The sequence below is a fragment of the Rutidosis leptorrhynchoides genome, chromosome 3 (assembly GCF_046630445.1).
Source record: "Rutidosis leptorrhynchoides isolate AG116_Rl617_1_P2 chromosome 3, CSIRO_AGI_Rlap_v1, whole genome shotgun sequence".
NCBI lineage: Eukaryota > Viridiplantae > Streptophyta > Magnoliopsida > Asterales > Asteraceae > Rutidosis > Rutidosis leptorrhynchoides.
The window spans coordinates 131,180,388-131,204,919 of NC_092335.1; the positions used below are offsets into that span (position 1 = coordinate 131,180,388).

General features: G+C 36.3%; 1 protein-coding gene across 1 annotated transcript; it reads left to right on the forward strand.

Moving 5' to 3' along the window:
* Positions 1-7,984: 7,984 nt before the first annotated feature.
* On the forward strand, positions 7,985-11,392 carry LOC139896820 (uncharacterized). The gene is made up of 4 exons (XM_071879459.1): positions 7,985-8,175; positions 9,338-9,997; positions 10,520-10,651; positions 10,748-11,392. Exons 2-4 carry the CDS (start codon positions 9,480-9,482, stop codon positions 10,845-10,847), a joined length of 750 nt encoding a protein of 249 aa, XP_071735560.1. The 5' UTR covers positions 7,985-8,175; positions 9,338-9,479; the 3' UTR covers positions 10,848-11,392.
* The last annotated feature ends 13,140 nt before the right edge of the window (positions 11,393-24,532 follow it).

The window sequence follows — 24,532 nt, forward strand, 5'->3', positions numbered from 1 at the left end:
CAACAGCGGAAGCTCTTAGTATTCACCTGAGAATAAACATGCTTTAAACGTCAACAAAAATGTTGGTGAGTTATAGGTTTAACCTATATATATCAAATCGTAACAATAGACCACAAGATTTCATATTTCAATACACATCCCATACATAGAGATAAAAATCATTCATATGGTGAACACCTGGTAACCGACATTAACAAGATGCATATATATAAGAATATCCCCATCATTCCGGGACACCCTTCGGATATGATATAAATTTCGAAGTACTAAAGCATCCGGTACTTTGGATGGGGTTTGTTAGGCCCAATAGATCTATCTTTAGGATTCGCGTCAATTAGGGTGTCTGTTCCCTAATTCTTAGATTACCAGACTTAATAAAAAGGGGCATATTCGATTTCGATAATTCAACCATAGAATGTAGTTTCACGTACTTGTGTCTATTTTGTAAATCATTTATAAAACCTGCATGTATTCTCATCCCAAAAATATTAGATTTTAAAAGTGGGACTATAACTCACTTTCACAGATTTTTACTTCGTCGGGAAGTAAGACTTGGCCACTGGTTGATTCACGAACCTATAACAATATATACATATATATCAAAGTATGTTTAAAATATATTTACAACACTTTTAATATATTTTGATGTTTTAAGTTTATTAAGTCAGCTGTCCTCGTTAGTAACCTACAACTAGTTGTCCACAGTTAGATGTACAGAAATAAATCGATAAATATTATCTTGAATCAATCCACAACCCAGTGTATACGTATCTCAGTATTGATCACAACTCAAACTATATATATTTTGGAATCAACCTCAACCCTGTATAACTAACTCCAACATTCACATATAGAGTGTCTATGGTTGTTCCGAAATATATATAGATGTGTCGACATGATAGGTCGAAACATTGTATACGTGTCTATGGTATCTCAAGATTACATAATATACAATACAAGTTGATTAAGTTATGATTGGAATAGATTTGTTACCAATTTTCACGTAGCTAAAATGAGAAAAATTATCCAATCTTGTTTTACCCATAACTTCTTCATTTTAAATCCGTTTTGAGTGAATCAAATTGCTATGGTTTCATATTGAACTCTATTTTATGAATCTAAACAGAAAAAGTATAGGTTTATAGTCAGAAAAATAAGTTACAATTCATTTTTGTAAAGGTAGTCATTTCAGTCGAAAGAACGACGTCTAGATGACCATTTTAGAAAACATACTTCCACTTTGAGTTTAACCATAATTTTTGGATATAGTTTCATGTTCATAATAAAAATCATTTTCTCAGAATAACAAATTTTAAATCAAAGTTTATCATAGTTTTTAATTAACTAACCCAAAACAGCCCGCGGTGTTACTACGACGGCGTAAATCCGGTTTTACGGTGTTTTTCGTGTTTTCAGGTTTTAAATCATTAAGTTAGCATATCATATAGATATAGAACATGTGTGTGGTTAATTTTAAAAGTCAAGTTAGAAGGATTAACTTTTGTTTGCGAACAAGTTTAGAATTAACTAAACTATGTTCTAGTGATTACGAGTTTAAACCTTCGAATAAGATAGTTTTATATATATGAATCGAATGATGTTATGAACATCATTACTACCTCAAGTTTAGTAGGTAAACCTACTGGAAGTGACAAGAAATGATCTAGCTTCAAAGGATCTTGGATGGCTTAAAAGTTCTTGAAGTAGGATCATGACACAAAAACAAGTTCAAGTAAGATTTTTACTCGAATTAAAATAGTTTATAGTTATAGAAATTGAATCAAAGTTTGAATATGAATATTACCTTGAATAATAAAGATAACCTACTGTATATAACAAAGGTTTCTTGATCTTAGATGATTACTTGGAATGGATTAGAAAGCTTGGAAGTAAATTAGTAAACTTGAAGGGATTTTTGAAGTGTTCTTGAAGTGTTCTTCCTATGATGATTATAGCTTGATTCTTGAAGTGATTTTTGATGAAGATGATGATTAACTACTGGAAAAATATGTTCATAATAGTGTGTGTGTGTTGAGAGAGAATTAGAAAGAGAATTGGAAGTGAAATGGAGTGAATGATGAGTGGTAATTGGTGAGTGGGGTTAAAAGGAGTTCTAGTTAGTTGACTAGCTCATGGTAGAAGTTAAAATTGATTAGTCATACATGACATAATTAAGAGTGGAATTCCATGCTAGTTCCTATTGATATATACTCATAGTAAGTACGTTTTGAAGCTGTGTATAATACGGGTAAGAATACGACTAGAATTCTTGATGAAAGAAAAGAATGGAAAAGTAACTGTAACCATTTTCGTTAAGTATGAGTGTTTTGATATATGTCTTGAAGTCTTCCAAAAGTATTTTAATACATCTAAATACACTACTTGTATATACATTTTAACTGAGTCGTTAAGTCATCGTTAGTCGTTACATGTAAGTGTTGTTTTGAAACCTTTAAGTTAACGATCTCAATTAATGTTGTTAACCCATTGTTTATTATATCTAATGAGATGTTAAATTATTATATTATCATGATATTATGATATATTAATATATCTTAATATGATATATATACATTTAAATGTCGTTACAACGATAATCGTTACATATATGTCTCGTTTCGAAATCCTTAAGTTAGTAGTCCTGTTTATATGTATATAACTCATTGTTAATATACTTATGGAGATACTTACTTATCATAATCTCATGTTAACCATATGTATATCCATATATATATCGTCATGTCGTTTTTACAAGTTTTAACGTTCGTGAATCGCCGGTCAACTTGGCTGGTCAATTGTCTATATGAAACATATTTCAATTAATCAAGTCTTAACAAGTTTGATTGCTTAACATGTTGGAAACATTTAATCATGTAAATATCAATCTCAATTAATATATATAAACATGGAAAAGTTCGGGTCACTACATCGTCATGGTTAAGCCTTCTGATTTCATCATCATGGCTAAAGTACGTAACTTTGAGACTCTTTTTTTGGTTAAACGCTTGTGTATTGCTGAAGGTTTTGATGAAGTTTTATCTCAATACGCCGGAGGGTATTGGTTATGGTTCAAGTTTGCAACGGAAGCAAGCTGCGCTGCGTTTAAATCTAATACAAATTTAAAGTCTCTGTTCTCTTGTATTAAAGATGCTTTCGATGACTTTGTGGTGGATGAACGTATTGTGTAGGTAGAGGTCTCGGGTTTACCAACGTGTGCTTGGGGATCGAGTGCCTTTAAAGGCTGCTGGTCTTGCTGGTCGATTTCTATTCTTTGAAGTTAACAGTAAAGTTCCTTTGTCGTTTGGTCGAGTGTGTATTGCTACCCACGCCAGGAATACCATTTCTATCAATGAGACTATTGGCATTAATGGTATTGATATACCCGTGCGTATTCAGGAATTTGGATCTTGGGTTTTTGATTTCGAGTCTACTGGTGTTACCAAAAGTGATGAATCCTTAAATGATGTTGATGGGATGCTGATTCTATTGATACTGCTTCGAGTATTGGTGATCAGGGAATCACAGATCACCTTAAGGAGTTCGAGGGGGTACAACTGGAATCGGATTCAAATAATTATGCTTCTGTTCAAGATTTTCCTCATGTTCCGGCTTGTTCTAGAACTAAGTCTGTATTTGGTGGAAGTTCTACTCCTTCTCATCCTCCTGGTTATACTCGAGATCCTATTATCGATAAAGCAAAATCCTTTTCGGGTGGTTCTGTTAACTGCCACACTCCTTTTTTACCGGGTGGTTTACATGAAGGAGTTCATGAGAATTTGGCTCAAGATTCGGATGATATCTTTGGTATAGGAGAGTTACTTGGTTATAATTTGAAAGGTTGTAAATCGTTTTTGGGTTGTGAACGCGTTTCTACCGGTTTTCCATAAAGATTCTTTCTATTAATAGTTGCGGGTCCAAGGATTTTTTGAAACATCAATGGATCAGAGATACTTGTGCAAAGTCGAACGTTCAATTTATGGGGCTTCAAGAGTCAAAGATAACTCGCCTTAAGATGTATCGTCTAAAGTCGTTATAGGGTAATCATCAATTTGATTTTGCTATTAGCTTAGCTCGTGGTTTTTCAGGTGGTATTATTTCTTTATGGGATCCTTTTGCTTTCTCCAAGGAACATATATGGAGCGATGAAAATTATGTTATTGTGAAAGGGTGATGGATACGTGAGGACGTGGAGGTTTACATGGTTAACGTTTACGGCCCCCAACAGTTATATGATAAAGTTAATATGTGGTCCAAGCTTTCTCGTTTCATAGTAGATAATGTAGGAAAGTACATTCTTTTTGGGGATTGGAACTCGGTACGTTCTGAAGAGGAGAGGTTTGGAACTGAATTTTGTTCCCGAGATGCTGAAGCTTTTAACGAGTTTATTGATTTGTAGTTATTATTTGAAGTCCCTCTTGGCGGTCTTCAATTCACCAGGAGGAATAAGCCCGGTTCGAAGTTCAGTAAGCTTGATAGATTTTTTCTTTCTGCTAATGTCCTCGATCATTTTGATAACCTTAAAGGTATCGTTTTGCCACGTGGTTTTTCGAACCATTCGCCTGTCTTTTTGTTTCAGGATATCGTTGATTTTGGTCCCAGTTTTTTCAAGATTTTTGATTCATGGTTTGTAAGGGATGATTTCGATTCTACTGTCCGGAGTGCTTGGGCTGATATTACAGCCAACATTGGTGGTGATATTATGTTTAAGTTTCGCCTTCTAAAAGCTAAGTTACGTTCGTGGATACATAATACTCGTTCTGTTAAGCATGCCCTCATTAATGTTCTGTCAAAAGAAATAGAAGACCTGGATGTTTTGATTGACATGGGATCGGCATCTCCCGATATTGTTAATAGACGTAACTCATTGTTTCAAGATAAAGGAGATCTTTCTAAGTTGGAAGCTATGGATTCGTTACAGAAGGCTAGAATAAAATGGGATGTTGAGGGGGACGAGAAAACTAAATTCTTTCATCGTTCTATTAAATATAAAAGGCGACAACAAAAAATTCAAGGTTTTATGGTTGATGGTGCGTGGGTGGACGATCCGAACACAATTAAAGATAATTTTTTTGACTTTTTCAAAAATAAGTTTGCTGCTTCCAACAGTGGGGCTGCGTTCGGTAATATCACACCACATTCGTTATTGTCTTCGAATGATTCTACGTATTTAGAACGAGATTTTGATGTTGAGGAAATCAAATGTGCGGTTTGGGATTGCGGAGGTTCTAAAGCACCAGGCCCCGATGGTTTTACATTTCGCTTCATTAAGCACTTCTGGGATATTTTACATTCTGATATTTGTACCGAGGTTCATCATTTTTTCGCTACCGGATCCATGCCACACGGTGCAAACTCAGCTTTCTTTTCGCTCATCCCTAAAGTGAGCAACCCGGTTCACATCAATGATTTTCGCCCGATCTCTCTTGTAGGCTTTTTCTATAAGATTATCACTAAATTACTCACGAATCGCCTCGCTAATGTTATTGACAAGATAATTTCCCCGGTTCAATTGGCCTTTATTTCAGGTCGTCATATTTTAGACGGCCCGTTGATGCTTAGTGAAATCATTTCTTTGTATAAGAAACAGAACCGTCAATTACTTTTATTCAAAGTGGATTTTGAGAAAGCCTACGATTCCGTTAACTGGGATTACTTACTTTTTATGCTTTCATCTCTTGGTTTCGGTCCATCTTGGTGTAAGTGGATTCGTGGTTGTTTGTATTCTGCTAGAACCTCAGTGTTGGTTAACGGAAGTCCAACGAAAGAGTTCTCTATTGAAAGAGGATTACGTCAAGGCGACCCCTTAAGTCCGTTTTTGTTTATCATTGTTATGGAAGGTCTTCACTTAGCTTTTCATCGTGCTATGGCTACAAATTTAATTAGAGGCATCCAGGTTGGAGGTATTCGCCTTTCTCATTTCTTGTATGCGGATGATGTTATTATTTTGTCTGAGTGGCACAGAAATGAATTGCATCATATTCTGCTCGTTCTTCAAATATTTTATTTAGTGTCGGGGCTTAAAATCAATGCGGCTAAATCACACATTTTTGGTATCGGAGTTGATATTATTGAAGTCGATAATTTCTCATTGGAGGTCGGGTGTTGTTCAGGTACTTTTCCTACTATGTATATTGGTGTTCCGATAGGTGTTAATATGAAACGTGTTTCGAGTTGGGATTCCCTCATTGATAAATTCCGTTCGAATCTAGCTACTTGGAAAGCTTGTCTTTTGTCTTCGGGTGGACGGTTGACTCTTTTGAAATCCGTCATGGGTAGCCTTGGGATTTACTTTATGTCGATTTTTAGATGCCCGTCATCGGTTCTTAAAAAACTTGAGGCGATTAGATCTCGTTTCTTCTGGGGTGGTAACGAGAGTGTAAAAAAGATGGCGTGGGTCAAATGGGCGTCTATTCTCGCTCCTCATGATCTTGGCGGGCTTAATGTCGGAAGTCTTAATGCTTTTAATTTGGCTCTTATTCTTAAATGGCGATGGCGGTACTTAAACAACAATGAAGACATGTGGGTGAAAGTCATTAAATCTTTACATGGTGACAATTTTGAAAAGACTTTCGAGGGTATCAGCACTTGGTGTAATATTGTTGGTACGTGTTCTAAAAATTTTTCAGATAACTTACTACCTGCAAAATCTTTTTTCATGGAGGTTGGCAATGGTAATAAGGTTCGATTTTGGCATGATGTTTGGCTTGGTAATTCGAGCTTGGCTTCTAGGTACAATCGTCTCTTTCATCTAGACCTTAACAAAACGGATGTGGTTGCTAGCAAATTTATTGATGGGGATTGGTTGTGGACGTGGAACCGTGAGCGGATTGGTACTAGAAACGAGGAAGCTTTAACCTCTCTTTGCAACGAACTGCAACAAGTTTCTCTTCGGGACCAAGATGATCGATGGGCTTTTTCTTTGAACTCGGATCTTATGTACTCGGTTAAAACAATACGCGATCACATTGACCGAGCGTCCCTTCCATCGTTAAATGTTAGTACCAAATGGTTTAAGTTTCTTCCCAGAAAAGTAAATATTTGTTGGTGGCGTATAAAGTTAGATGCTCTTCCTCTTCGTTGGAACCTTTCTGCTAGAGGCTTAGAGATTAATTCTATTAATTACCCAATTTGTATCAACGGTGTTGAATGGCGCACACATTTATTTTTTGAATGTTCAGTGGCTAGACAAATTTGGAGAAAGATTCGTTTATGGTCAGATTGTAGTATGCCCGTTTTGTCATCGTGGGAAGAATTTGATAGTTGGATCGGGAACGCGACTCTATCTGCGTCTTCTATGATTCGATTGACTGCTGTTGTGGTGACTTTCTTTTGGGTTATTTGGCATATTCGGAACGGAATCGTATTTAACGAACCTTTTTGTAGTAGATTTAATTTATTTGATGTAATTAGATCCTATTCGTTTAGATGGCTTAAACATAGGGGCCATGTAGTTTCCAATTGGAACTCATGGCTCCTTTCTCCGTTGTAATTTCTCTTTTAGCGGCTTGCTAGAGAACGTTTTTATTTATATTTGATTTGTGGCTGTTAAAAAAAAAACGTGCATCTTCTTTTCATTGATTACGATTATCGTCCACCAAGAGAGAGTAACGATGAGGAAGGATGAGTTAGCGATGATACGATTGATAAAAAATATTGATAGTCTTAATATTATGTGTTCGTATTTATATGCTTAATTGTGTATTTTTTTTTTTTTTTGAAAAATGTAATCGTATTTATGTTTATCAATAAAAGTGTTGTTTAAAAAATTTGTATTAATAATAATAATAATAATAATAATAATAATAATAATAATAGTAATAAATATTACTGTAATAAAATATGTGGTGTCATGTGATGGGGAGGGAGGATGTCATGGTTGATAGTAGTGTGTGATGGAGAGGAAGTGAAAAATAAATGGAGAAAGGAAGCTGATGTCGCGGTGTCTCCGGAGAAAGTACGTCAGGTTGGAGTGTCTAATGGCGCGAATGTAAGTTGAGGAAGCTAGGCGTTACTTGAAAACAGAAACAGTACGAAATAATCGCAATGCCTTTCGATCGATCTTTCATCTCATCAAACCCTAAAAAAACCCTAATTTATTTTATTTTTAAATTTCCCCTTTTTCTCACCAAATCAAAAGGGGAAAACACGTTATCGTTTCAATTAGCTCCACTTGAGGTACGGAGTATTTCGCAAACTTACACATAATTATTTTAGGTGCACGATGTTCGTTCTAAATTCTAAGTCTCCGTATACAATTTGTGCGCTTTTCAGGAAAATTGACAAATTTATGTTTTTCAGGTTCTGATTCTGTAATATTTTAGGTGTCGATGAAATATAGGGTTTTTGAGATTGTGTTTAAATCAACCAAGTCCTTAATTAGCATGAAATATGATATTTGGTTTTGAGTTTAGAAATTTAAGTGTGCCATTGATAATAATTACAGTACATTATTGTACCTGATTATACTTTAAATAATGTAGAATGAGAAAGTAGTATTTCGACCCACTCTATGCCTCAGGTTGCCGAAAATCTACCAACCTATACTTTAAACTCACACTCTAGTTTTAAATGCAAAAACGAGAGAAAAATACGTAGAAATCAGTCTTTTACGTGTACTTAGGGGATGTTTACTTTTTTTCTGAATTTGCCTATGTTTCCATGTGCCTCTGTTTGGGAAGGGGTGTCTGATTCTATGTTTCCTGAAAACAGACTGATTTTCAGATTAAGTGACAAAGAAACAACAATTAAGAGTTGTACAAAAACAGATCATTAATAGATCATTAAGTGGAAATGTAAGCAGGCTCTAAGACTTGTTTATAACATTGACTTGATAGTTTTTTTGGATGTGATCACTTTACAGGATCTGTTAGGGAGTGGTTCTAGCGTACAGAAACCAAGAGATGTATCCATAGCCCAAACATTAGGACATGACATAGAGGATAATTATTAAGATACGTATGGGATGTTATTAACGGGTTAATAGCTTTGTTTGCTGGTTTCAAAATATTGACTAATTGGTCAAACAGACTGTCAATTGTCAATTGCACTAGAATTACAGTTTTAATGAACTCTTGTGCAGAGAAGCCTCTAAAGGTTTCCACTCTCTGATACAAACAAACCTTTTCGATATATGAACTACAACACGGCAACAATTTTTGGTGGTAGATCACATATGTTGTTGTAATATTTTGTTTATTAGACGAGATATTATATGATATATTGATGTCATCACACTTTTTGTTTACGGTCATTATGCATGAAAGATAAGAGATGAATATTATATATGATGTTTCTTTAACTAATGAGGTCTAACTCAGTTTAACTTGTCATTTTTTAGACCGGATCCTGAGCTATGCTGGGAAAGGAAGAATTTCGGACGCTCATGTAAATCATGACCATCTTTGCGCAAGAATTTCTATAATCCTTCCTTTTCCAATACTTAAATCAAATTCATACGTTTGTTGAGTTGATTTTGAACCATGGATCCAGACCCGCTCTCGGGTCCCACCACCCCTACTGATTCCCCTAAAATTCAAAGTACTTCTCAATCACCCGTTAAAGATGAAACCTTTATTAAATCAGACGACCATAACAAGCGTTCTTCCGATGCCGTGTCATCACCCACACAATCTCCTACACTTCAAGTAATGGAAAGACTCGAAGATTGTTCGAATCGATGTTCATCGTCATCAGAATGGAGCTCGGTATCAAACGAATCGCTTTTCAGTATTCATATTACTCATAGTGCTCATTTATTGGTTGGAGATACATTCAAATATGATGATTTGATGAATTCTATGGATCATTCTAGTCAAAATGACATGAATAGTTTGAAAGTCGATAGCTTGTCTAAATCAAATGTCCACACGTCTAGTTTAGATGAACCTCAGAAAGTTGTTCGGTGGAAAACTCAAGTTGAACGTCTTGCAGATGAAAAAGTGCCAGGTCAGCAATGTGAATCGTCTCCTATAAACATTCAAAACTCCAGTGAACCAAAGTAAGTTATGTTCTTTTTATATTTCTTGAAACGTTTTTGAGAACTTATCAACTTGTCAAGTAACCTTTAGTTGAAAACAAATCTTATTCATGTGAAAATGCAAAGAAAACACATACCTAGACTGGGTATTCGACAAAAGGTGCCATGTAAGATTTTTAATGTGGATATATTAATTTTTTTAATAATTGCTTGTTCTTGCAAGTTATATACTTGTATTAGCAACGAAAAACCAAGAATCTGATTCAAAAAGTTTAATACTTTAATAGATTTTGATAACGACGCCCTAAGGGCTGTCATTAGTGTCGTTAGTGTGCTTTAAATTGTTGTACTGAGCGGTTGCTTACTGACTTGAAAGCGACACTTTTTATAAATTGTACAATTATTTTTATGGATGTTAACGGACAACCCTTAGGACCGTCATTAGCAAAATCTTTTCTACTTTTAATGTGTATTATTTATGAAGTTTGAATATTATTCTTTGATGATACGTATCTATCATTGTATCTATATACTTTATTGTAGCAAAAAGAAGTTTTGTTGGTCAAGATGTGAGTGTGGCTCCTGTAATCCGCTAAAGTGGTCATGTTGGAATGATTGCTGGAAATGCATGAGCTGTTCTAACTGTAAACCAAAAAAAGTTGGTTCATCTAATCCGTAAGTTTACAATTTATATCAATTTGTATAACTATTATGGCTTTTATTCTTTTAAAACCCTAGTTTATGATTGAAGTTTACTTTCATTCTTTGCAGTACCGAAGCAGGGTTGCCTGAAAGTGCTGCGCCAAAAAAGCCGGATTATAAACTTTCGAAGGTGGCTTATTTAAAAAGGATGTGTTGTTGTAAACCTTGATTTACCTGCTCCGTTCATGGTTATACCTTGTCGTTGGTGTTGAAAAAGCATATACATTTGGAACATCACGAGTTAGAAATTCGTCTTATTTTGAGGCCTGATGTTAGAGGTGGCGAATTGGGTGTTATGTTCTTCTCAGATTCAATTGAATCGAAGATGAACTGATCGAACAACTAATGAGCTGGAATAAGAACAAGGCTCCGGAATTGATCGAACAATCAAGTCTGCTATAAGGGGTCTAAACTTGTACTTTTGGCATGGTTCAATACAGGTCAGATTGGGTTGACCCAAAACACCTTTTATGCATTTGAAATACTTTTGGGCATTTTGACCCGTTTGGAACGTTTCTTTTTAAGCTAATTATGTTGAGTTTTCCCATGACCCTTTAAGGATAAACGATACCTGAAATTACCCATTCATAAGTAAGTGGGTCGAATTTACCACCTTTAATTATTTACCTTGGCTAATAAGGTCTCAATCTGTTCTATGGCAGACAGATTTACAACGATGTGATTGTGGGGGCTATTTTGGACAAAGATAATAGAGGATTGATGTAACTTTTGTACATCCTTTTTTGTTATATAGTGACCTATAAACAAATTTTCACTCTTTATTGCACAATTAAAAAAAAAAATGAGAATCACATATACATATCTTCATTACCTTGTTATGCACGTCAGTCCCATTAGATAAGTTACCGTTGTAACTCTTGAGTGGCCGATATATACATATCTTCATTACCTTGTTATGCACGTCAGTCCCATTAGATAAGTTACCGTTGTACCCAGGGGCGGTTTTTAATGGGGACAGGCAGTGGATTTGCAATTTTCAGTGTAAAATTTTTGGATTTTTCGACTTTGCCCCAGTGGATTTTTTTTTTTGCCCCAAAACCATTAAATTTTGCCCAAAAATCTCCAAATTTTACCCCAAAACCTTCAAATTTTGTCCACAAATGTTAAAATTTTGCCCCAAAACCTCCATAATTTGCTTAAAAACCTCCATTTTTTGCCCCAAAATCTCCATATTTTGCCCAAAAAGTTGCCACGATTTTAAATTTTTTTTTTTGCCCCCGGTGACTTGGAATCCTGGTACCGCCACTGGTTGTACCGTTGCATCTTTTCACTTGTCAGATTGCCGTTCGAGCATTAATTACATGTCCATCATTGGTTGTTTGACTTTCTTAGTTCAACTGCGAAAAGTATATTTTTTCACTTGTGAACTGGGAGACTTAATGACGTGCATACTGTCTCGGATTTTGATGACGGATTCTCAGCTATAATAATTGATTGACCTAATACAATGTACGCGATGAAAATATGCTTAACTGGAGGGTGATCACATTTGATACTGCCTTGCGTGTTACCCGTTTTGATAAGTGTTTGGCAGTGTACACGATGAAAAGATGCTTAACTGGAGGGTGATAACATTTGACGCTTGAACTGCTGTAATTGTCACTTTAATTGGTCAGACCCGTTATTAAGGGGCGGTTACTCCATAACTTCCACCTCTTTCGTTATCCCTTGCCCAGTATAAATATGTTAGTGTTCAACCTGGATATAGGGATCGAAATTGAACTTAATTGCAAAAGATTGATCGCTCAAAACTAGAAGAGAGCCATGAATACAGTTGCCAAACTTTATTACAAACTGAATGCAATTTGTTACAATTGAGAGTGAATTGAGAGAGAATACAATCTGGTAAATACCAACTCCAACTAATTACAACTAGCTATTTAACAAAGGAACTGATTAACTAGAAAAGTGGCGGTTGAAATTCTGTTGTAAACAGAATTTTCGTTAACAGCATTTCACAGCAGTTCACGTGCTTGACATGTGAACCTCTAGCTGGTACAGCTCAAGTGATACGTAACAATACCCCCTTCTTAAAACGATTCTTGCCCTCAAGAATGATTGGACAGGACATCGAAGGTTGGAAATCGGAGCATAATATCTTCGATGGCTTCCCATGTAGCATCTTCAACCGTTCCACTAACCTATTGTGTCAAAGCATAAATCACTGCTCGATTATTACGTTTTACCAATTTCCTTTCAAGTATTTTGTAAGGTGTGCTAGCAATAAGGCCTTCGACATTAATTTGGGGTAGATTGCCCATTTGAGTAGGAGTGACACCATGATGACGTTTGAGTTGGGAGACATGAAACACGGGGTGAATTTGTGATGTCGATGGCAACAATAGCTTATATGCAACCTTCCCCACTCGTGCAATTACTTAAACGGTCCATAAAATTTCGGTGAAAGCTTGTGTTTTTTACCCCCTCTTAACGTAACTTGGCGGTGGGGTTGAAGTTTGACATAAACCCAATCATGGACGTTGAACTCGCTCAGAACGATGTTTGTCTGCAAATTGCTTCATTCTATCTTGTGTGCGCTTCAGGTGAAATTTTAAAACGTTAAGTGCCTCTTCTCTTTCCATCAGCGACCGGTCAACTGCCTCAACCTTGCTATCCCCTGGTGTATAAGTGATGGCCATTGGTGGCACTTGCCCATACACAACCTCATACGGTGTAGTACAAATGGAGCTATGGTAATTGGTATTGTACCAAAATTCGGCCAATGATAACCACTTAACCCAATCTTTTGGCTTATCACTCGTCATACAACGTAGGTAGCACTCCAATCCTTTGTTAACGATTTCCGTTTGACCGTCGGTTTGAGGAAGTCGTGGATAAATGCAACTCAACCTTGAGCATTTTAAAAAGTTCCTTCCAGAATAAGCTTATAAAGATTTTGTCTCGATCGCTAACAATTATTCGCGGTAAGCCATGCAATTTATACACATGATCAAGAAAAAATCGAGCCACCTGAGTTGCCGTGAATGGATGATCAAGGGGGAAAAATGGCCATATTTACTCAGTCGGTCAACAATGACGAATATCACCGTTTTGCCTTCAGACATTGGCAATGATTCAATGAAATCCATTTTTGGACCAAATTCGATTCGGAATGGGAAGCGGCTGTAGTAATCCCGGGTAACTACTCAGGTCAGACTTGCTTCGTTGACATATGTCGCATTGTCGAATGTAATTCTTCACTTGTCCTTAACTTCCGCCAATAATAACAAGTAGTAATCCTATGAATGGTAGAGTTAACCCTTGAATGTCCACCATTTGAGTCACTATGAAAGTGTTTAATGATACCAGCTCGCAATGTTTCATTCGATCCCACAACTAGTTTTCCCTTTCGTTTTAACAGACCATTGTGATCAGTATAATGTTTTTCACTCGATGGAGCAACTTGCAGTCTAGCTTTAATTTGTTGTAGATCAACGTCTTGTGCCACACTCTGAATTATTCGTTCTTCAAAGTCCCCAAAAATAGTAGTTGCAAACATTTGTTGTAATTGGGCCTCACCTTGTGCTCGTGACAGTGCATCAGCAGCCCAGTTCTCGCTTCCCTTCTTATAAACAATTTCATAATCGTATCCCATTAACTTGGGCAACCACTTCATTTGAGTCGGGGTAGTGATCCTTTGGTCAAGTAAGTATTTGAGGCTCACATGATTGGTTAAAATTTTGAAATGCCGATCTAATAAGTAGCCTCTCCATTTCTCAAGTGCATAAATGACCGCCAAAAATTCTTTTTCATACGTGGATAGAGTTTGGTGCCTAGGAGATAATGTTTTGCTCAAAAAAGCTATTGGGTGACCCTTTTGTTGCAACACGACCCTAATGCCTAATCCCGAAGCATCCGTTTCTACTACAAACTCTTTGTTAAAGTCGGGTAAACTTAATACCGGTGGAGTTTGCATAACAAGCTTTAATTTTTCGAATGCACGTGTAGCTTCCTCGGTCCAAACGAATGCATTTTTCTTAAGAAGATTCGTTAGTTGTTGACAGATTGATGCCCGTACCCTTTAATGAATCGTCGGTAGTAGCCTGTTAGGCCCAAAAAAACCTCGTAATTGTTTAATAGTCTTTGGTTCAGCCCACTTAGCTATAGCTTCCAATTTTGTTGGATCAGTTGCTACCCCTTGGCCCGAGATTACATGGCCCAAGTATTCAACACTGGTTGTCATGAAAACACACTTCGACTTTTTTGCGAATAACGTATGCTCCCTCATAGTGAGCAGAATCTTCTTCAAATGCTCAATGTGATCTTCAGGGTTGGCACTATATAACAATATGTCGTCAAAGAAAACTAACGTGAACTTTCGAAGAAAAGGTTTAAACACTTCATTCATTAAGGCTTGAAACGTCGACGGAGCATTAGTTAACCCGAAGGGCATTACTAGAAATTCGTAATGTCCTTCATGTGTCCGGAAAGCGGTTTTAGCAAATCGTCATCGTACATGCGTATCTAAGATCAAGCTTAGAAAACACCTTAGAACCGCTTAATTCATCTATAAGCTCTTCGATTATTGGAATTGGAAACTTATCTTTTATCGTATGATTGTTGAGTTCTCTATAATCCACACACATACGCCACGTTCCATCCTTCTTTTTACCGATTACAATGGGAGCCGAGAAGGGACTTTGGCTTGGATGAATTACACCCGACTGCAAAAATTCTTTTACCATTGATTCAATAGCATTTTTTTGCGTTGGAGTGTGTCGATAAGGACGAATGTTCAATGGTTGTGTTCCCTCCTTCAAAGGAATTCGATGGTCAAACTTTCTTCTCGGAGGTAATTTCGTTGGCACTTGAAAAAGGTCATCAAATGCTTCTAATAATGGTGCAATCTGATCATTTTGCTCACTGTCACTTTCCATCAGTACTTCCATAGAACACAAAGTAGTTGGGTAAACACATAAGAACATCGCATTGAGATGGGGTTGTGAACTAGCCAATGTTTAGTGACCCATTTTCCATCCAACCATTCCACTTTATTTTTCTTCATACCCCTTAATTCAACCCTTTGACCCTTAAATGTAAATGACATCGTCAACGTGTCAAAGCCCCACTGAGTTATCCCAAGTGGCTTAAGCCATAGAATGCCAAGAACCATTTCGCATCCACCTAATGGTAATAGCACCATTGTGCTTTCAAAAGTAACACCTTTGATCTGCCACTTTAGATTTCGACATTCATGAGTGCTACTTATGCGATTTCCACCCGGTATAGCAACACCCATAGGTACAATAGATTGCATTACACACCCTAATTTCTTGGCGGTTTCGTAGTCAAGAAAGTTGTGTGTGCTTTCCGAATCGATTAAGATATGCACAGGTTGTGAGTTGATTTGACCCGTTACCCTCATGGTTTGATAAGCATCGGTGCCTGTAATACCCGTAAATTTTTGAAATAATTATAGTTAATGGATATAATTATAATTATAAATAAAGATCATGGAGTAGAATGATAATAAAATATTATTATATTGTGTTGATTAAAAAAAAAATGAAAAGTAAAGTGATATAATTGAAAATGGTTAGTGGAAGCTTTTAAATTCATAACTTTCAGCTGGCCACATTAATTTTTAACTATCACTACCATACTACTTAAATTATAAGTATTAGTTAGTGGATGATGAATACATAACCTTTAACAAAATATAGAGTAATAATTGATAAATAAATTAATAAGCAATGATAATCGAAGATGTCTAACAATTGAATTGGTGTAAAGTTGCACTAACCATTAAATTATTAATTCAATTGAATGATTGTAAGGTATCAAACACTGAACAAACATATAAGTTAATACATAGTAGTTGTATAGTATGACTTGAGTACCTAACATTTTCTACTACGGAGTACAGAGTATTATTTTATATTAGTCCACTATTATAATTATTATCTTAATATTCTAGTAGTTGCTTTAAAATATCTCCATAATAGGTATATAATATATGTATATATGTATGCATGAACTGGATCCCTGGTTACTCTCAAATTTAGTAGCTAGGCAACTATATAATATACTATGCATGCTATTATAACTCTGACACTAAAACGAAATTAGTCAAAAATAGCGATTGAGTTTAGGAGTTTATATTCATTACCTTTGATTTCGCACGGCGTTTCATATTGAAGAACTAAATCGATTTTGTTACGTAGCTGTTTAATCTAATTTAAGGTACGGTTTCATCATAAATTTTTACATTGTCATTTATATGTCTCAAAATTATTTTGTACTTAGATTGATTATTTATTTGATTAATTATGGTAACACTAATTTATAAAGGATATTACATACTCCCTATTTGAATGTCTTTTGTGCTCATATGTGTGTATTTATTAGATTTGGATCGGTGATCGCATCCTTTGGTGGTATTTTGTTGTCTTTGGAATTTCATCATTCAAAATAAGGTACGGATATTCTAGGTGGTTTAGGATCGCTTCGGTAAATCTTTCCTCTCAAAACTTTGTTTCGAATTGTATATAAAAATTATTGGTATGACATGCTTATTTGGAAATTCGTTATATTTATTAGTCTATATATTGTGTTATGTTTTCCTCATTTTGGATGTACTAACGAGGTTGCTAATTATGTTTGTTAATTGAGGAAATCATAATATTTTGGCCTTTGGAAATTGTATCAAAACTTTGCCTCGAAACAGCCCCGAAAAATGTCGTAAACCTTTCGGTAAAGAACATGTGTGAGTGTGGTGAGTGGTACGGTGATTCGTATCGAGTGTCCCTCATTCCATGTGGCTTTACATGTCCCGTTAAGTCTCGTTTAAACATTGTAAGTATTTGGTCAAACGTAAAATATTTAAGTCATTTCATTAATTCTTTTTAAATATATTTTAAAGTCTATAAATCATATTAAAGGATATTTGAAAATTTATAATTAATAAATCGGTTAAAACGTTTTCTTAAAATGTGTGCCTAAGAGTAACCTATTCATGGAGGTCCCATGAGCGCATTATTGTGACACCGATAATGTGTCATCGACCGTAGCGGTGTATTTTGTTATATCTACGGCGTCTCCTTTTGATTTCCCGGTGGTGGTACGAGCTCATTATTATTATATATATTTGTAATAGGAGGCGTATGGATCGATCCTAGGATTTTGTTTTGACGGTGTACGTTCATCGTAGTGTCATACGAAACGTCACCGATATGGATGATTAGTGGAGTTGCTACCCTATGATTTCATTTTGGATAATTTGATATATATATTTGTTTAACTCTTAGTATGTGACTTTGATATTTTGACATATTCGTTATTAAGGATCTATACATATTTACACCTTGATTTTAAAATAAGTTAAATTGTAAATAAGTTGTTTTGAAATTTGTCATGCATGTCATACTACTATGTTCTTTGTTTTATCCGTTCACTGGGCTTTGGCTCAGTCGTATTCTTTGTTTTCCTTCTTATACGACAGGTAATCAAGGGGGCGTTGGGAACGAGGGAAGAGTGTAGAGTGGAGTGAACTTAGCACCTTGCCTTAGAGATTTCCATCAAGATTTAGTAGTTTATTTTGGTTTAGTAGTACTTTTGAATAAATTTGTCAACTTTGGTATTTTGACTATGGTTTAAATTCGAATAAGAATAACGCTCATTTACCTTTTAAGTTATCTTTATTTATACATTTTGATTGGCGTAAGATTAGGGTTGTTACAGATGGTATCAGAGCGTAGGTTCCCTCTTGTAGAAACTTACGTCCTAAGTTATGGCCTGTGAGATTTGGGTAGACTTTGGGTTAGGATTTTCTCTCCGCATTAATAATGTGTTTCCACTTCTCATATTCTCTTGTTATCCTTCTTACTAATCGTAACCGTTATATCCTCATCTCGTTCATAGATGGCACCGAAAAGAAAAGGGATGTCTGAGGAGGAGGTAGAAAACAAGATTAACCAAACAATCACGAATTTGTTACCCAACATTGTTGCTCAAGCTATTGACGCTTTGCGTAGGCAAGGTGGCGAGACTTTTAAGCATGAAGATGAAGAGGAGGATGAGTATGTGGAGATGAAAGCTGTAACGGGGGATGCTATTCATGTTTGGCTAGGACGGTTTCAAAAACAGCGTCCTTTGTCATTCAGCACTGCTAGTACTCCTGTTGAAGCTGAGAATTGGATCACTCACATTGAGAAGATATATCGCGTGCTTGGTTGTGAAGAGAGATTTTGGGTTCCTTTGGCTGTTTATAAACTAGAAGGGGATGCTCAGCGTTGGTGGATCGCTTTGAGACAAGCGAAAGGAGGTATCGATTTTGAGGATTCGTTAGATTGGGTTGATTTCAAGGAGTTATTTTTCCGTCAGTACTTTTCTGAGGCAGAGAAGGAGGCTGTGATTCGGGAATATGCTAATATTAAGCAAGGGGGTGATGAGTCTATCAATGATTTCACTAAGAGATTTTTGAGGCTCGTGGGATTGATTGGGGCTGCTGCTGGGTCTTCCGAGGACCAAGCCCGTAAGTACAAATGGGCTGTTCATGGGCGTTACCGCTCTAAAATGATTAATCTAAAATGTTTTGATGTCGCTGAGGCAGCCGATTATGCTCGGAATTTGGAGATGGAGCGAGATGAGTATTTGACTACTAAAAATGACGATGGTAAAAATAAGAGGGTTAAGAATGTACAACCACTACGATCTGTACTGCCACCGACTACCAAACAGGGTCAACAATCTGGGAACCAAGGGTATCGTGGTAATAATTGGAATAATAGAGGAAATCAGCTAAGGATTGAAAACGGGTCAAATAATAATAACCGTGGTCAATTACAAGTGTACCATCCCCAAGGGCAACAAAGGGGTAACGGAAATGGTGGTGTTAATGCCAATGCACCTTGTGGGACTTGGGAAAGAATCATCCCGGAAGAGTTTGTTATCGTAGTGCGGGTTCATGTTTTGCTTGTAGAGAGATTGGTCACTTAGCTAAGGATTGCAAGAATCCTAGACCTGGGTTTGTTCCGAGGGTTCCTCCTCCAGCTCCTGGTGGACGCGTCTTTGCCATGACTACTGCTCAGGCTGCTGACGCAACAGGTATATTCCGATCCCTTTTCATTTTAAAAAATATTTCCTTTGAGTTATTTGTTCATACATTCTTGATATGATTAGGTACTATTACTGGTCATGTATTTGTACACCATCGTGCCCTCTTCGTTCTGTTTGATTCTGGCTCTACGCACTCGATTGTGTCTGTTAAGAGCTCGAAATATTTGAAAGTGTCTCCAACTTGGTTGTCTACTCCGTTTACAATCTCTACCCCAATGGGTAGTATTGAAATTATAGATCGTGTGTATCAAAACTGCCGTTTGGAATTCAATGACTGCATGTTTCCCGCAAATCTCTTTCCTATGACCATGCATGACTTTGACATTATTCTTGGCATGGATTGGTTATATCATCATCACGCGACTATCGATTGTTATTCTAAGAGAATTTTGTTTGGAAATCATTCTATACCCGATTGTGTCTTTAATGGTGATCTTCCTGAAAAATCTATTAAGGTTATCTCAGCGCTTAAGGCGCAAAAGCTCATTTCACATGGTTGTGTTGGTTATTTGGCTTCGATTCAGAATTTGTCTATCGAGAGTCCTTCACTTGAAAATATTGACGTTGTTCGAGAGTTCCCTGATGTATTTCCTGACAAATTGCAAGGTTTGCCTCCAGTTCGTGAAGTTGAATTTTCGATTGATTTGGTTCCTGGTTCTCAACCGATATCAAAAGCTCCTTATCGTATGGCACCACTCGAGTTGCAAGAACTTAAGGAGCAATTGCAAGAATTGATAGATTGTGGATTTATTCGACCAAGTGTGTCCCCTTGGGGTGCGCCGGTTTTGTTTGTCAAGAAGAAGGATGGTAGCATGAGACTTTGCATTGACTATCGTGATTTAAATCGTATTACTATCAGAAACCGTTATCCGCTTCCTCGTATTGATGATTTGTTTGATCAACTTCAAGGTTCGAAGTATTTTTTCTAAAATTGATCTTAGGTCTGGGTATCATCAGCTGCGTGTTAAAGAAGAAGATATCCCTAAGACTGCTTTCCGCACTCGTTATGGGCACTATGAGTTTTTAGTGATGCCGTTTGGATTAACTAATGCTCCTGCGGTATTCATGGATTTAATGAACCGTGTGTTCCATGAGTATTTGGATAAGTTTGTGATCGTATTCATTGACGATATCTTGGTATTCTCAAAGAGTAAAGAAGAGCATGAGAATCATCTTCGTGTTGTACTTGAAACCCTCCGAAGTAAGAAATTGTTTGCAAAGTTCTCTAAATGTGAATTCTGGTTGCAACGAGTTGCCTTTCTGGGTCATGTTGTATCAGCTGAGGGTATAATGATGGATCCAGCGAAAATTGAGGCTATTACAAATTGGTCAAGACCTACTTCTGTTGTTGAGATTCGAAGTTTTCTTGGTTTAGCTGGGTATTATCGAAGATTTGTTGAAGGTTTTTCAACGATTGCTTTGCCGCTTACCAAGTTGTTAAGAAAAGGGGAAAAATTTGTGTGGACCGAGGAACGACAAAAGAGTTTCGATGAGTTAAAGAAAAGACTTGTATCAGCTCCTATCCTTGCATTACCATCAGGAAGTGGAGGTTTTCAAATCTATAGTGACGCTTCTAAGCATGGTTTGGGTTGTGTTTTGATGCAACATGGTAAGGTAATTGCTTATGCCTCGAGGCAGTTGAAACCTTATGAGGTTAATTACCCTACTCATGATTTGGAATTAGCTGCTGTGATTTTTGCGTTGAAAATATGGAGGCATTATCTTTATGGAGAAACTTGTGATATTTTCACTGATCACAAGAGTCTTAAATACATATTCACGCAAAAAGAGATAAATATGAGACAACGAAGGTGGCTTGAGTTATTGAAGGATTATGATGCCAACATTCAATACCATCCGGGTAAAGCGAATGTGGTAGCCGACGCTTTGAGTAGAAAAACATTTGGTAGTATCTCATGTTTGGTTACTCACATTCGAGAATTTGAAAGACTTGATATGGGATTGAGTAAAAGAGGAGCATCGGGGATGTTGGCAAATCTAAAATTTGAGTCTGATTTAATTACTAGAATAAAAGAGGCTCAATTGGATGACGGGGATTTATGGACAGTGTTTCAAAATTTGGAAGAGGGTAAAATGAAAGAGTTCAGAGAAGATGATGATGGGGTTATTTGGTGTGGGAATCGATTGTGTGTTCCTAATGATGATGCTATTCGTGAGGCTCTGTTGTCTGAGGCTCACAGCTCACCTTTTTCTGTACATCCTGGTTCGACCAAAATGTATCAGGATTTAAAGCAGCACTTTTGGTGGAGTGGCATGAAGAAAGACGTTGCTAGATACGTTGGGAAGTGCCTTACTTGTCAACAAGTAAAGATCGAGCACCAACGTGCTAGTGGTTTGTTGCAGCCGTTGGACATTCCGGTGTGGAAGTGGGATGATATCTCAATGGATTTCGTTTGTGGGTTACCAAAGACTGTTAAAAGACATGATGCTATTTGGGTGGTGATTGATAGATTAACCAAGTCGGCTCATTTCTTGCCTATTCGTATGGATTATTCGGTAAGTAAGCTATCGGAGATCTTTCAGCAGGAAATTGTGAGATTGCATGGGGTTCCTTCGTCCATCGTGTCTGATCGTGATCCTCGGTTTACATCTAGATTTTGGAAGGGGTTACACAAAGCTTGGGGTACGCGATTGAAGCTTAGTACTGCTTTTCATCCACAAACTGATGGACAGTCTCAGCGTACGATACAAATCTTAGAAGATATGCTTCGAGCTTGTGCTCTAGATTGGAAGGGAAACTGGGATGAGTACTTATGTTTGGTGGAATTTGCTTATAATAATAGTTGGCAGGCAAGTATCTGTATGGCACCATTTGAGATGCTTTATGGTCGAAAGTGTAGAGCGCCAGTTTGTTGGAATGAAACGGGAGAGAAGTTGATTGAAGGACCTGAGCTGGTTAGAGTGACTAATGAAAAGGTTGCTATAGCTACGAATCGACTGAAGGAGGCCCAATTGAGACAGAAAGTGTATGCCGATAAACACCGACGTTCGTTAGAGTTTGTGGTGGGTGATAATGTGTTTTTAAAGGTGTCACCTTGGAAGGGTATACGTCGTTTTGGTTTGAAAGGAAAGCTCAGTCCTCGATATATTGGACCGTTTGAGATATTGGATCGAGTTGGTGAAGTGTCTTATCGTTTAGCATTACCGCCACAGTTATCTCATGTTCATAATGTTTTTCACGTATCTCAGTTGCGGGGTTACAACTATCATCCATTGCACGTGGTGCAATATCCTTTTTCTGAAATTCGAGCTGATCTTTCTTATGTTGAAGAATCCGAGGCTATTATAGAACGCGAGGAGCGAGTAACTCGTAAAAGCTCCACCCCTTTCGTTAAAGTTCAATGGAAGAATCATCCTGCTAGCGAGGCCACTTGGGAACTCGAGGAAACCATGCGGGCCGAACACCCTCATTTGTTTTCTAATTGGTGCGTTTCAATTCTATAACTTCTTTCAATTTCGAGGACGAAATTTTTTAAGTAGGTGGAGTTGTAATACCCGTAAATTTTTGAAATAATTATAGTTAATGGATATAATTATAATTATAAATAAAGATCATGGAGTAGAATGATAATAAAATATTATTATATTGTGTTGATTAAAAAAAAATGAAAAGTAAAGTGATATAATTGAAAATGGTTAGTGGAAGCTTTTAAATTCATAACTTTCAGCTGGCCACATTAATTTTTAACTATCACTACCATACTACTTAAATTATAAGTATTAGTTAGTGGATGATGAATACATAACCTTTAACAAAATATAGAGTAATAATTGATAAATAAATTAATAAGCAATGATAATCGAAGATGTCTAACAATTGAATTGGTGTAAAGTTGCACTAACCATTAAATTATTAATTCAATTGAATGATTGTAAGGTATCAAACACTGAACAAACATATAAGTTAATACATAGTAGTTGTATAGTATGACTTGAGTACCTAACATTTTCTACTACGGAGTACAGAGTATTATTTTTATATTAGTCCACTATTATAATTATTATCTTAATATTCTAGTAGTTGCTTTAAAATATCTCCATAATAGGTATATAATATATGTATATATGTATGCATGAACTGGATCCCTGGTTACTCTCAAATTTAGTAGCTAGGCAACTATATAATATACTATGCATGCTATTATAACTCTGACACTAAAACGAAATTAGTCAAAAATAGCGATTGAGTTTAGGAGTTTATATTCATTACCTTTGATTTCGCACGGCGTTTCATATTGAAGAACTAAATCGATTTTGTTACGTAGCTGTTTAATCTAATTTAAGGTACGGTTTCATCATAAATTTTTACATTGTCATTTATATGTCTCAAAATTATTTTGTACTTAGATTGATTATTTATTTGATTAATTATGGTAACACTAATTTATAAAGGATATTACATACTCCCTATTTGAATGTCTTTTGTGCTCATATGTGTGTATTTATTAGATTTGGATCGGTGATCGCATCCTTTGGTGGTATTTTGTTGTCTTTGGAATTTCATCATTCAAAATAAGGTACGGATATTCTAGGTGGTTTAGGATCGCCTCGGTAAATCTTTCCTCTCAAAACTTTGTTTCGAATTGTATATAAAAATTATTGGTATGACATGCTTATTTGGAAATTCGTTATATTTATTAGTCTATATATTGTGTTATGTTTTCCTCATTTTGGATGTACTAACGAGGTTGCTAATTATGTTTGTTAATTGAGGAAATCATAATATTTTGGCCTTTGGAAATTGTATCAAAACTT

Excerpts from the sequence above, each read along its gene's own strand:
- LOC139896820 (XM_071879459.1), top strand. The coding sequence starts at position 9,480 with ATGGATCCAGACCCGCTCTCGGGTCCCACCACCCCTACTGATTCCCCT. Across the intron at positions 9,998-10,519 it reads CAAAACTCCAGTGAACCAAA|CAAAAAGAAGTTTTGTTGGT; the intron begins GTAAGTTATGTT and ends ACTTTATTGTAG. Across the intron at positions 10,652-10,747 it reads AAAGTTGGTTCATCTAATCC|TACCGAAGCAGGGTTGCCTG; the intron begins GTAAGTTTACAA and ends CATTCTTTGCAG.